Here is a 14629-nt window from a genome sequence, read left to right as displayed (position 1 = left end):
AATGGCCACAAATTTGGTCTTGGAGGATGAGATGTACAATGTCTGCATCTATGAGATAAACTTGTTTTTTTCTTCTGCATAGAGCGTTTTGGACCCCAGTTAGACTACAAAAGTTAAATAGTTCAAAGTCTAATAGATGTTGGCACTGTAATCTTGAAGTAGGGACTTTGGATCATCTTTTGTTTTATTGTCCCTTTATCTTAGCCTTTTGGAACTCAATTTGGGATCAAGTAAATTGTTTATTGGAAAAACATGTGGCATTATCTTATGATACAGTACTATTTGGTATGTCAATGAGGAAAAAGAGTCAAATATCAAATAACAATAAGCTTTTATTAATAATGACAGGAGTCGCCATTCAGCATATTACAAGAAATTGGAAAAATTACAGTAGACTCAGTTATAATTTCTGGTGGAACTCATTATGTCACATATATAAAATGGAAAGAGCAAGAGCTATACAACAAGGAAGCTATAAGAAATTTAATAAAATTTGGGAGCCATTAACTTCTTATTGTAATGAGTAAACACCATTTTCTATTGAAATTTACACCGTTTAATGTTGGGGGGGGGAGGTATAATTTTTTATTATTCATATTGGGAAAATAATAGAGGAATGATGGGTGGGAAGGGTGGTAATTTTATGTATTGTAAGACAAATTAGAAAGAATATCAAGTGATGTGTTTTAATTGTATTGTTTTATTGTTTGTACACTAGATGTAAGATTGAAAATGAATAAAGAATTAAAAAAAAAAAAAAGCATGCACTAAACGCTAACACAGCCATTATATTCTATGGATGCGATAGCGTTTAGCACGTGCAAATATTTAGCGTACGCTAAATCAGCTAGCGCACCTTAGTAAAAGAAGGGGTTATTCTTGTGGACTGAAAAAGACAATAGTGAACCTTCGCAGTATCTTGCAAAGAAAAGGTCACAGCATGATCTCCAAGCCCTACACCCCCAGAAATAACTAGAAAGAGAGCAAGAAAAACACCAAGTATAATAATTATGTGCTCCAAGCAACAGACACTTGATTTCTGAATTACCTTTGGCAAACATTAAAATGCTTTTGATTATATTGTAGCATTCAGGAAGACCTTGATGCTGACACTGAAGCCATGAGACTCTCTCAGCAGGAACTGCTTTCAGGAGATGAATTTATCTACACCCCGGACTCTGATATAGCCTCTCCAGTGATAAACAGAAATCTTATCCAGAAGTCTGGCTACCTTAACATTAGGAGGTAAAGAGAATGGCTGGTTCTTGATTCAGTATAGAATATGAAGTACAAATCAGTAATAATAGTTGAAGATTTAATTTCTTTTTTTAGATCACCTTGAAATATCCATTATAATTTCATCTTCAAGCACAAAGGAAATTGACAGAGCTCTGACAGAACTTCCCCTATCACACATCATCTTTTCATTGTTTTGGTTTCTGATGCAGTAGCAAACCTATTTGATAACTATTTCAGACAAATGCTAATCCAAAACCTTCCACCCTAATAAATCCCTCTTCTGAATTTAACTTTTTGAGCTATAAGATTAGGATGCCTTAAATATGTCTTTTTACCAACATGATTCTTGTAACTCCCATCTCTAATGCCAACTTTGGGTGGTTTTTCTTTAAAAAAAAAAAAAAAAAAGACATTTTGATGAAAACCTAAAGCTGAGTTCCTAAATTCATCCCCTATTTCAACCAAATTTAGGGACCCTTTTACTAAAGCGCAGTAAAATTTATAGTTATTGCAGCTTAAAGCTGCACACTAGCTGCAAATTTTATGTGGTAACTAATTGGGTGGAACTGGCATTATTCAAGGACAAACAGTGGAGTGTCCGTGGAGCCCAGTATGGACAGTGCAAAAGTGTATTGTCAGTTTTTTAAAAATCTCAAGACTGCCTTCCCGCCTGATGCTGACTTGCGGAAATGTCAATTTTTAGTTTACTGTGGGTGGAGAAGCTGTCCTTAGAGGTTCTCTAAGGGCTCCTTTTACTAAGGCCGCTAGCGGTTTTAGCGCGCGCTACAATATCACACGTGCTAAATGCTAACGCCTCCATAGAGCTTACGTTAGTATTTTTTGTTTAGCGTGTGGTTAGCGTGCACTAAAAACGCTAGTGCACTTTAGTAAAAGGAGCCCTAAGTGTGTATATTTTGTATGTGTATTTTGTTCCTTCCTGTTATTTTTGTTATATTTTTCTGTTCTACATTTGTTACATATCAAAATTTTCAATTCTTGTTTACATTTTTGTTTTGGGCCTGCGAGCACTTTTCAGCCTGTCCTCAGGCCAGGAACGTTGACTCGTTTTGGGTTTACTACCTGCTTGACCTCCCTGGACCTTGAGTTCTTTGACCTCATGTCAGTGGGTTTTCCTTCCATGTCCAAGGTGCCTAGCAGCTTCAAGCGGTGCACTCAATGTCACAGGACCATTTCAGGCAAGGATCCACGAAACTAGTGTATCCAGTATCTAGGTCCTCAACATCAGGATACTTCTTGCATGCTCTGCTCTAAGTTGTAGAAGAGGAAATTACAGCCCAGGAAATTACAGTTTGAAAATTTTTTCGGGTCAACTTCACTGTTGACACTGATATTCAACATCGATTGGCACTGGTACTGACGACATCAACAGCACATGCATTAGGGTAACTTTGTAAAAAGGCTAAACAGCATAAACATCTTCCCCCCTCTGAACAGGCATCAGCATCGTCCCAGGTGTTATCACCGTCGATGCACTTCAAGCTTTGATGCAAGATCACCATAATTAAAATTGGTGTCTCCTCTGAAATGTGCCTTGATGTCGAGGTCCCCAACACTTTGACACCTGATGCAGACTGTGCCTATTATACCCTTGCCATTATCTGTACCTGCGCCATTGCTGCAGGATCAGCTCAGAGAGCTGTTGAAGGAACTAACTGGGATGCTGAAGTTGCACTCCATGCAAAAATCTGCTTCAACTGCACCTAGCTTCAGCCTAGTCTGAGCAGTGTCCTTAAATTCCATCGGGACATCGATCTCAGACATCAAGTATCTAAGTCAAGGAGACTTACATTTTCTTCCAGAGAGCACAACTCATCTCACCACTCCACTCAACATCTGTCTCGACATTCTACATCTACAAGGGCTGACAAAGAGGAGTATGACTCAAACCCATTTCCACGCTCTTCTAGCAATTACCCTGACTTGTCTGCAGATGAATCCTAAGAGATTCTTTCTGATCCATCTCCACCTCTGACGGTCGCCTCCAGAAAGTCTGTCTTTTACAGTTTATCAGACAAACGGGGCAGATGCTTCCAATTAATATAATCTGATTCAAAACCTCGAACAGAGCTCATGGAAGCCCTTGACTACAAAGAGTGGCCTAAGGATGGTATAAAAGGTACCTTTACACAGTCTTATGAAATACACCTTATTTAAAAACTGGGAAGCTCCACTTTCTGTCCCAGTAACTCCATGAAAATTGGATTATCCCAGGACAAGCAGGCAGCATATTCTCAACAGTGGGTGACGTCACCAACGGAGCCCCGCAGCGGACAGCCTCGAAAGCAGACTTGCTTGAAGATCTTTGTAAGAGCTTCCGAGTGCTGCAGTGCGCATGCGCGAGTGCCTTCCTGCCCGAGTCAGTGCGCGCGTCTCCTGTGAGGTACTTCAGTTCAACGTTTTCTGCAGAGCCAAGATGTCCTATATTACTTCAGCTCTGCAGTCTTCGTTGCCTTCTTTTCACCGCGGCTTTCTTCTTTTGTGCTAGTCGCTGTGTTCGCATTCTTATTGTTCCTTTTGTAGTGTTAAAAAAATAAATAAAATTTTTATTTTTCATTTTTGTCGGCCTTTATTTTTTCTATGTCCCGGCCTCTTACCGTGTTTAAAAAGTGTAGCCAGTGCAGCAAGGCCATTTCAATCATCGATCCTCATAGTTAGTGTATTGCTTGTCTAGGTCCTGAACATTGCCCCGACGCCTGTTCACGCTGTGCTACCCTTCAACCTCGAGCCCTTCGCAGACGAAGTGCCATACTTCTTCAACTGTTTGGCACTATGGAACCGTCTGCTGAGAAGGTCTCGACCTCGGCTTTCGGTGTCGGCCTCGACTTCCAAGACCTCGACCTCAACGCCCACATCTGCCTCCACCAAGGCCTTGACCTCGACACCTCTGGTCTCGAAGGCCTCCTCGGCAGTTCCTCAGAAGTCTTCCTCGATGGGTAAGTCTCCTGTCTCTCCTTAAAGTACCATTCCTAAGAAGCCTCCAGAGTCTCAGGCATCCCAAGCCGTATCCACAGTCCTGCCAGCCTTTTCGAGACCTCCAGCTAAGCGTGCCTCCAAGCATTGGAAATACTCATCCTCAAGGTCGCCCTCCTTGGAGCGCACTGCTGCACCTTCGAGACCTGATCCCTTTGTCTCGATGCCTATGTTCGAGGACATGCTAAAAACCATTCTGACCACTCAGATTTCTTCGGTCGTAGCTCAGCTCCTCCCAACCTCGACTCTGCTTCCTGTGAGACAGCCTGAGCGGCAGTCTGAGGCCTCTGTTGAAGCACCTCGAGGCAAACCTCGGAAGTTTCATTGCTTATCATCAAGTAACTTCACCTACTCCTCGGACACAGTCTCCTCAACCTCGATCGAGGCATCGTTCGAGGCACTCGAGGCATCTCACTTCCAAGCTCAGTCAGGAGACTTTTCTACAACAGAAACCCTCTCCTCCTCTAGATACTGAGTCTTCTATGCCTCGTTTATCAAAGGCTACCGAGACTTCTACTAAATCTAAACATAAGTCTCGCAAGACTATTGCACCAGCTGATTCTCTTCGCAGTCCATCGAGGTCGAAGACCCCTCCATCGAGACAGACTCCGAGGGAGCTTTCTCCTCCTACCTCGACCCACTCTGTTCCTTGAACCCCGAGAACTTCACCATCGAGGTCCTTGAAGCGCAAGCACTCTCTAACTCCTCCTGTTGCAGGTAGTGGAGCTTCTTCAATCACTGTGCGCCTGGATTCTTAGCCTCCTTCTCAGTATTCCAGAGAGGTTTCTCCTTCCTATTCAGCGCTTCCTAAGTCTCGCACTCCTTCTCCTGAAAGTCCCTCGTCCTCGAAGTCTGCCTCTTTTGCCAGATTTGTCTTTGACATGGGGAAGGCTCTTCAGCTGGATCTCCACTCTGATACCAAGTATACTCCTGAATACTTGGCCGACATGAAGCTGCCTCATCCACCCAAGGAGACCTTGAGGCTTCCTATGACTCCAGTATTAAAGCAAACTTTCTTCAGGAATATGGAAACTCCTTATTCCATTACCATAATTCCATCCAAGCTGGAATCACCAGTCCTTGGTTGTGGAATCTTCATTAAAGAAAGCTCAACCATCTAAGCTCTATGCTGCAGTCCTTCCAGGCAGAGAGGTACCATGGACAAGTTTGGCCGTAGACTTTATCAGAATTCCATGATGGCTAACAGAATTCTAAATTCCAACTATACTTTCACTGCTTATTTTAAGTATTTCCTCAAATTGATGCGTAAGTTCTACCCAGCTCTTGAGGAGCAGTGTCTTCCAGAATTCAAACAGATCATCAAAACTCTGTCTCAACTTCGACTCTTCATGCTGCAAGCCACATATGATACCTTTGAGCTCTCTTCCAGGATCTCTGCTTTTGCAGTGGCTATGCGTCGCCTAGCTTGGCTTCGCATTGTTGATATGGATCCCAATTTGCAGGACCGTCTAGCCAACTTGCCTTGCTAGAGAAATGAACTTTTTGATGACTATTGAAGCTGCTACAAAGCGTCTCTCTGAACATGAGTGCTCTTTTGCTTCCCTCATTCGGCCGAGCCCTAAGACTCCTCCTGCTCGGCCATACAAACAATCACCACATCGTTATCCTCAAAAAACGACGCCAGCTTTCTCCAGGCCTCCGCCTAGAAGGCCTCCATAGCAGCAACGACAGCAGAAAGCTCAGACTCCTGCTGCGGTTAAACCAGCTCAGTCTTTCTGACATTCCCAATCTGAGCATACCAACCTCCTTTCATCAGACTTCTCTTCTGCCAATAGGAGGTCGTCTTCACCATTTTTATCACCAGTGGGAGATGATCATCTCAGATCTCTGGGTTCTCACCATCCTTCAGGAGGGATACTCACTTCACTTTCTTCAAGTGCTTCCAGATCACCCTCCAAGAGAGTGTCCTTCAAATTTGTTGCAACTTCCCCTTCTTCTTCAGGAAGCTCAGGCTCTTCTTCGCCTTCGAGCTGTCGAGGAAGTTCCCTTAAACTAACGGGACATGGGCTTTTATTCCCGTTATTTTCTAGTCCCAAAGAAGACGGGGGATTTGCGACCCATTCTGGACCTCAGAGCCCTCAACAATTTTCTAGTCAAAGAGAAGTTTCCGATGCTTTCTTTATCAACCTTATATTCCCTGATGGATCAGAGAGATTGGCTATGCTCTCTGGATCTCAAAGAGGCTTACACTCATATCCTGATTCATCCAGCCTTTCGCAAATATCTTCGATTCCGGGTGGGGAATCTTCATCTACAATACAGAGTTCTTCCTTTCGGACTCGCCTCATCCCCCAGAGTCTTCACGAAGTGTCTGGTGGTGGTAGCTGCAGCCCTCCGTGCCCAGGATCTTCAAGTTTTTCCATACCTGGACGACTGGCTCATCAAGGCCCCCTCTCAATAAGGGGTTATTGCAGCAACCCAAAAGACTATTATGTTCCTCCAATGTCTGGGGTTCGAAGTCAACTTTCCAAAATCCCAGTTGACCCCATCTCAGTCTCTTCAGTTCATTGGGGCCATTCTGGACACTGTCCAACTCAGAGCATTCCTGCTTTGACCATGTCAGGATGCCCTCATTCGCCTTTGCCATCAAGTGTCTCATCTCAAAGCTTTTCAACACCTTCTTCACGCCATGTACTATGTCAACAAACAGGGAGGTACGGGATCTCACTCCCTTTGTCAGGAAGCTCTGCAGCTATGGGATTGGGCAATCCATCGCAGCATCTTTTCTCAGAGCTGTCTACATTCAAGGTCAGGGCATAACTGTCTGGCGGACAAATTGAGTCATCTTCTGCAACCAAATGAATTGACACTCAATTCCTCGCCCCTATGTCAGGTGTTTGCTCGCTGGGGGACTCCCAAATAGACCACTTTGCCTCCCCCTCAACAACAAGCTGCCTCAGTTCTGCTCTCGAATATACTCTCCCCAGCGTCTCGAGGCAGATGCTTTCCTCCTGGATTGGATGGGTCAGTTTCTTTATGCCTTCCCTCCATTCCCTCTGATTCTCAAGACTCTTGTCAAACTCAAGATGGAACATGCCACCATGATTCTGATAGATCCACGGTGGCCCAGACAACCGTAGTACTCCCTTCTTCTTCAACTCAGCACCAGGGAGCCTCTGCTTCTACTAGTTTTTCCCTCTCTGCTTACTCAGAGTCAAGGGTCCTTGCTAAATCCCAACCTGTAGTCTCTACACTTAACAGCTGGGTACCTTTCAACCTAATAGACTCTCTACAGTTCTTTCAGTCTGTACAGGATATTTTGGTAGCTTCCAGAAAGCTGTCCACTAGGCAGTGTTACGGCAAGAAATGAACTAGATTTTCTGCTTGGTGTTCCACTCGCCGTATGGAGCCAATGTCTACCTCCTTGGCTTCTGTTTTGGATTATTTACTTCACTTATCACAATCTGGACTGCAGTCTACATCTATCTGAGTCCATCTCAGTGCGATTGCTGCTTTTCATCAGCCTCTTGATGGGAAACCTCTGTCTGCACACCCTGTGGTTTCCCGCTTTATGAAATGACTTTTTAATGTTCATCTACCACTCAAACCACCTCCAGTGGTCTGGGATCTCATTGTTGTCTTGGCTCAATTGATGAAGCCTCCATTTGAACCAACTGATAAGGCCCATCTCGAGTACCTTACTTGGAAAGTAGTTTTCCTGATTGCCCTCATGTCTGCTTGAAGAGTCAGTGAATTACAAGCTTTGGTTGTGGATCCACCTTTCACAGTTTTCCATCATGACAAAGCGGTCCTCCGTACTCATCCAAAATTCTTGCCTAAAGTTGTGTCAGAATTTTACACCAATCATTCTATTGTTCTTCCAGTATTTTTTCCAAAGCCTCATTCTCACCCTGGAGAAGTAGCACTCCATACTTTGGACTGTAAGCGTGCCTTGGCTTTCTACTTGCAACGCACTCAACCTCACAGAACAGCCCCACAACTTTTCATCTCCTTCGATCCAAATAAGTTGGGGCATCCTGTCTCGAAGCGAACCATATCCAACTGGATGGCTGCTTGCATCTCTTTCTGCTATGCTCAGGCTGGTCTCCCTCTGCAGGGTCGACTCACGGGCTACAGAGTTCGAGCAATGGCGGCGTCTGTAGCTTTCCTCAGATCAACTCCTATTGAGGAAATCTGCAAGGCTGCCACTTGGTCCTCGGTTCATACATTCACCTCTCATTACTGTCTGGACACTTTCTCCAGAAGGGATGGCCATTTTGGCCAATCTGTTTTGCAACATCTCTTTTCTTAACTTGCCAACTCTCCCTCCATCCCATTATGTTTAGCTTGGAGGTCACCCACTGTTGAGAATATGCTGCCTGCTTGTCCTGGGATAAAACACAGTTACTTACCGTAACAGTTGTTATCCAGGGACAGCAGGCAGATATTCTCACAACCCACCCTCTTCCCCTGGTTGGCTTCTTAGCTAGGTATCTGAACTGAGGTACCTCACAGGAGATGCGCGCCCTGACTCGGGCGGGAAGGCACTCCCACATGCGCACTGCAGCACTCGGAAGCTCTTAAAAAGATCTTCAAGCAAGTCTGCTTTCGAGGTGTCCGCTGCGGGGCTCCGTCGGTGATGTCGCCCACTGTTGAGAATATCTGCCTGCTGTCCCTGGATAACAACTGTTATGGTAAGTAACTGTGCTTTCTCTCTACATAATCCGGTCGTGCCTAGACTTTGACAAACCACAGTTGCAACACCAATCTTTGGTTGTGGAATCTGCCTTAAAAGGAATTAATAGTTCTAGAATTAATAGTTCTACTAGACAGAGAAGGCAGAATACTAGGTAAGTTTGAGCACAGAGTATTCCAAGGCTCCATGCTGGCTAATAAAAGATTAAAGTACAATATCTATATGACATTTTATATGAAATCACTCATCCAAAAAGTCATCTTTTAATCAATATATACCATCAAAACATCTGAATGATTATCAACATCTGACTAATGTTCTAGAGACTAGAAGATACATGGTGCATTCCACTTTTGATGCTTTTGATATAATCTCTCATTTTTACGTGGTACTCTGAACACTCTGAAGCTTTAAGCTGACTTACAAGCTATTTGATGCTTCAAAAGATCAAAACAAATGTTTTGTGTATAAATCAGTCCCTTTTTTAAATAAGCAAAACAACAATAATTCCTTAGCAACAGCAGCAGATGAATCCAGAGACCAATGGGATAGCCCACATCTACCAGCAGGCGGAGATAGAAAAACTGATTAACAGGTGGTCCTATTGGCTGGCACTCCTCCTGTATTCTCAGTATGCTCTATCTCCAAGCAGGTGATGGTTGCTATTCAACTAGCTCCTGGATTCTGGATGTGCCTGGGCAATTATTTTCTGCTGTTGAGGTTTTCTCTTCAGTGAGCTAACGTTTCTATTTCTCCTGTTGAGATTTTCTCTTCAGTGAGACAGGGGTGTCCGGATGAACGGTGCCGGCTTTAGGGTTTACACCTGGGCCCCCCCAGGTCCCTGTCTCACCCTCCCTCCAGTGATAGAAGGTCTGCCTTTGTCTCTAATTTTCTTCTTTCCCTTAAAAACAAAACAAAACACCAAAACATAAGAGACCACAGTTACTGAATAACATTTCTGCCCTGCTAGTGCTGAGCAACCGGCATTTATCGGCTTCTACCGGCACTGCAAGAGGTTGTAAGTATTTGATTGCTAACGTTGTTGGAATGGTGTATTTGCGGGTTTTGGTCTTTTAATGGTCTTGATCGGCGGGTGTTATAGTTTCTTTTATATAACGCTGAACTTGGTGAGGCAAGGAATTTGTGAGACAGGCTTGAGGGAAAGGCTCCAGGTATATAATTCAAATGCCATTGTAGAAGCCGTTGCCTTCCCGTGCGCGGGAACCGCGCACTTTATTTCTTATTCTGAGGAGACCATCGTGTCTTTCATACTGGGTCTCCTCGACGTTGCTTTTCCTGTCTGTAGGCACCGGCCGTGTCAGATTTCTTGGCGGTTGGCTCCGGGTATGTTTTTTACAGCATGGTTAAATGGGGCCGGCACATTTGTCCGCGAATCAGGCACACGCTTGTTATTGTGCACTGCCGGGATTGCCGCAGCGTTGTTTAAATTCTCAATGAAACTGACTTGGCATCAGTGTTTGCAGCGGCTGGGTTTAATTTATCCGGCTGGTCTGTGATTTTCAATGTTTACTAGGAGCCACTGTCTTACAGGGAGCAAGAGGCTTAGCGCTTGTAGTCCTGCGCTGGTGGGAGCGCCATAGTGTTCAGTATGTTCTCTGGCAGCTGACTTTTATTAGCGTCTGCCGCAGCTTCTATGCCTTCGGAGTCTGCTGCGTCGGAAAGTTATGGTAGTTCTCTTCATTGCTGAGACAGTACAGCTCGGTGTATGGGAGGTCTCCCGAGTTGGTTGATTTGCCGTGATAGCGTTGTCTCTTTAGGGAATCTCTGTAGGCGCTTAGGAGAGAGAGTCTGCTCTCTGTTTACCTCCCCCCCCCCAATTTCGGATTTTCTCCGTACTGGGTCGGTGGTAGGCAAATCACGGCGACTGATGTCGGTTGCAGGAGAGTACCCAGTGTCTCCTCATCTCTCTCAGGGTCTCCAAAGGGTGAAACTATGTAGGTTTGGCTGTTTCCTTCATGTGGGGGCCTTTGTGCAGCGCTGAGTGTGTCTGGTAGCGCTGTAGAAATATTTACTGTACATAGGGAGCAGTTTCTAGGGGCATAAGGGCTATTCGCCTTTACCTGCGGGCAAGTCTGTCTTTTTCTGTTTCTAGCGTGGCAGGATCTTCTGCAGGAGTGTCCAACCTTGTGCCTTCCCTAGGCCGCCTTGGTTATTAAAAAAGAAAACCTCCAAAAACCAAAACAGTTACCCTTTAAGGGCGGTTGGATTTTGGAGCAGCTTGTGCATGCAATTTTCAGATACCACAGGCTGCCGCAGCTTAATCTTATTTTTCAGCATTCCATCATAGTCATATAACATTGCGAGACTGGTTTGTTCTCAGGAGTGTTCCTTTCTTCTATTCAGAACTTACGATTCTCCTCTGGCTCGTTACTTGACCTCTGCTTCACTTTGTAGGGGTCATTACTTCCGCTGCTGGCTCTTCCGGCTTTCTCACGGAAAAGGAGCTGTAATATTGGCAGGTCATGGGACTTTAACCGTTATTCAAGTTGCTTGCGCCTTTAGGTTCTTTTCTCTCATTTCAGATTCTTTCTTGGTGTCACTGTGGGTTGAGTATCCGCTGGTGCGTGAATTGTTTTTTAGGATGCTTGCACCTTTGCATCCTCCTCAGGTTTCCAGTTCGTTCTTGGAGTCTCTGTTTATTGTTTCCCTTTTAGGTGTTACTGGTCCTCAGGGCAGTTCTTGTAGTTCTTTGGGAACTAAGGGATGTTGTTCCACTTACTGCATGGTGCCCAAGACGGGTTAATTGGGCAGCCTGGAGCTGGATCCCATTCTGCTGAATTAGTTTCTCAAGGTTACATTTCTGCAGAAAACCTGGGAGACTATTTACATTTTCACTATGGGCTCCGAATCGGCACTAGGTTTGCTTGCCTCTCTTGGAGCAGTGCTTTCGGTTTTGGCGCATGCCATTTCGCCTACCCAAGGCTTCACGCACATTTTAGAAAATGAGGGCAGTGGTACCGTTTTGGCACTACAAGGCAATTCGCCTACTTTCTTCTTGACTGGCTGCTTGATTCAGACGTCTTCCAGTCGGGCCATTTGACTGACTCGAAAAGGGTGGTTCCCTTTCCTCAATTCTTTGGATGTGAATCTTTGACTTTACACTGCGCTCTTTCCTCCTATACTGTTTATAGATATATTTGGTAAATGTTTTTATTAATGTAGGAGAGAAATGTGTTTCTTCCCAGAGACTAAAGGTGATGGGTCGCAGTCTCAGGTTTGCATTCTTCTTTGGTCACCATGGCGAGAGTGTGGGATTCTGTACAGGATCTAGGATCCTTGTTACTGACTCCACTGGGAACTTCGACTTGCTTTCCCATTATAACGCTACAGCAGTCACTGTTGTTCCAGTAGTTCCCGGTATCTCAGGGCTCCATGTATTTGGTAGGCTCCTCTAGCATCGCTCTGTATGATTTGGTGGCTCAGCGAGATTTCTCTTTTCAAAGGCATGCCTCGGTCTTTGCTGGACTAGCTCCTGGTCACCAAACATCCCAGGCTGTCGGGTTGGGGGGCTCGGTGCCTTCCATCTTCAGATCTTGGAGTCTGGTCTTAAGAGTCTTTGAGCATTTGGAGTCTCTAAGAGTCTGGTCTTAAGAGATGACTCAGTACTTGTTCATTCTTCTACTCTGGGGCATGGTCAGGCTACCGTCTCTGGAGTTTAACATAGTAACATAGTAGATGACGGCAGATAAAGACCCGAATGGTCCATCCAGTCTGCCCAACCTGTTTCAGCCCATTCTTCTGGAATGACGCTGAAGGTCTTTTCAGTCAGTATTTTGATGGTGGTATTTCTCTACAGCCTGGGCAGTAGGTGATGTACTCAGTTGGCGAGTAAAGTTATAGTTCTACTTCAATGGTGGACCCTCATCTTCCTCTTCTGTTGGCAGATCATTTTTATGGGTCAGGAAAAGAGTTTAGATAGGCTTTCTCTCTGCGAAATCTGAGATGGCCCTATTTTTTGTGTGTTACAGTGTACAGTGCTGTATACGCTCTAGAAAGTGTAAAGGTTAGTTATAGTGAAATCTTCTACATCCTGGATAGTGAGCATTTGGCTCAGGCGTTACAGCTCTTTGTATGGAAGTGAGATCTCCTGGTCCTAGACCTCATGGCCTCGTCTCAAAATTCTAAAGCTTTCCTAGCTTCTTCGGCGGGCACAGGGAGTCGGGAGTCAGGGGGTGTACCAGCGTGGCTTCTTTCTCGCCTTGGGTTTCTCCTTTTTCAGTGTTTTCCCCTGGCTGATGATAGCTTGGATTGGCCATCTCACGCTCGCTTTCCGGGCGCAGTATTTGTTGAATCTCTGGATTGGGTGCGCCATCCTTGCGGTGCGGACCTGATGAGTCTTTCGACAGCCGGACATTTGAGTTTCCTGGTATCTCAGGATTTGCTTACCTAGGGTCCGATCGACATGGATATTCGTACTACTTTGGTATTACGACCTGGCTTTTGAAATGTCATGGCTGACATGTAAGGGTTCTGCGAAGCAGGTTGTTCTCTTATCTAGGCGATACAGACGTCTTCACCTGTGGCTTCTGCTTCCTTTTGGAGGTTTTTCCTTTCTTGAGTACTTCTCAACATTTGTACCCTTCCAGAGTTCTTTTTGGCACAAGTGTATCTCCAAGGGCTTAGCGTTCAATTCCCTTCAGCTTCCAGTACCTTTCTTAGCTTGTTACAAGGGCTAGGTATCTTGCTCTTCGCTTATCTCTCAGCTTCATGTAGTTCAGTTCCTAAACGGAGTACGGTATATTCGTACACCTCCTAGAAAGCCCTGTCTGGGGTACAGTCTTAAGGAACTTCTTCGCAGTTTACCGAAGGCTTCCTTTCATCCTTCTCTTCTGAGACTCTCAAAGGCTGTGCTGTTGAACATGAGGTTTCATTGTGGCCATGGCTTCAGCTTGGCGGTTTTCTGAGTTGCAGGCCTTGTTCGGCGGGGATTCCTATTTCTGTTTTACAGAATCTGGGGTGTCAGTTCGGACGGTACCGCAATTTCTTTCTCAGGAGGGGGGTCATCCTTTCTTTTACGCCACTCTCAATTTTCCTTCCTTCTTCCTGGGAGGAGAAATGGGGAGACTTGCTTTTATTCACTGTATTGTTTGAAAGTGCGTAGCGTTCTCTGTGAGCTAGGTTTCTAACGACTTTTAGTTGTTTAGATCACCTTTTTGTGTATTCTTCAAGGGATACCACAAACGTATGGCGGCGTCCAAAGCTTCCATCGCTCGATGGGTCCAGGAGGACATTCTTTACGCTTGCTTGATGGCAAGGAAGCGGTTGGCAGAAAAACTTCATGACCAGAGCGATGGCTGCTTCTTGGACTCAGACCAGAGGTCTTTTCCTTGGAGGAGTTTTGTCTCGCGGCTACTGGGTCTTCTGAGAGTGCTTTAGCTCAGCATTACCGGTTGAATGTGGGGGCGCATGTGGTGGATGCATTTAGTGCTTCGGTTGTTGCGGAGGCGGTATTTGCTTCCCACCTAGTTTGAGGATTGCTTTGCTACATCCCATTGGTCTCTGGATTCATCTGCTGATGTTGCTAAGGAAGGAAAAATTATGTTCTTACCTGTTAATTTTCTTTCCTTTGGACGCAGCAGATGAATCCAGAGCCCCACCCTTTCTGGATTTTGGCTGTCGGTTTTTTGCCTTTGCAATTTTCGATGTTGGTTGTTATGGATGGTTGTATTCTGTATTATTGCCTTTTGAAATTTGTTAGGGGAAAGAAGTTTTTTACATGCT

At 45.0% G+C, this 14629-nt stretch overlaps 1 protein-coding gene across 4 annotated transcripts in view; it reads left to right on the top strand.

The window, feature by feature from the left end:
* APPL2 (adaptor protein, phosphotyrosine interacting with PH domain and leucine zipper 2) overlaps positions 1 to 14629 on the top strand; it is a 125921-nt gene that overhangs the window by 73395 nt on the left and 37897 nt on the right. For all 4 annotated transcript variants that reach the window (XM_033952811.1, XM_033952809.1, XM_033952808.1 and 1 more), the window contains one exon: positions 1087 to 1245. In XM_033952811.1, the coding sequence (XP_033808702.1) occupies positions 1087 to 1245 (159 nt within the window). The remainder of the gene's footprint in view (positions 1 to 1086; positions 1246 to 14629) is intronic.

This window comes from Geotrypetes seraphini, chromosome 7 (genome assembly GCF_902459505.1).
Source record: "Geotrypetes seraphini chromosome 7, aGeoSer1.1, whole genome shotgun sequence".
Classification (NCBI taxonomy): domain Eukaryota; kingdom Metazoa; phylum Chordata; class Amphibia; order Gymnophiona; family Dermophiidae; genus Geotrypetes; species Geotrypetes seraphini.
This window is presented reverse-complemented; position numbering and strand designations above follow the sequence as displayed.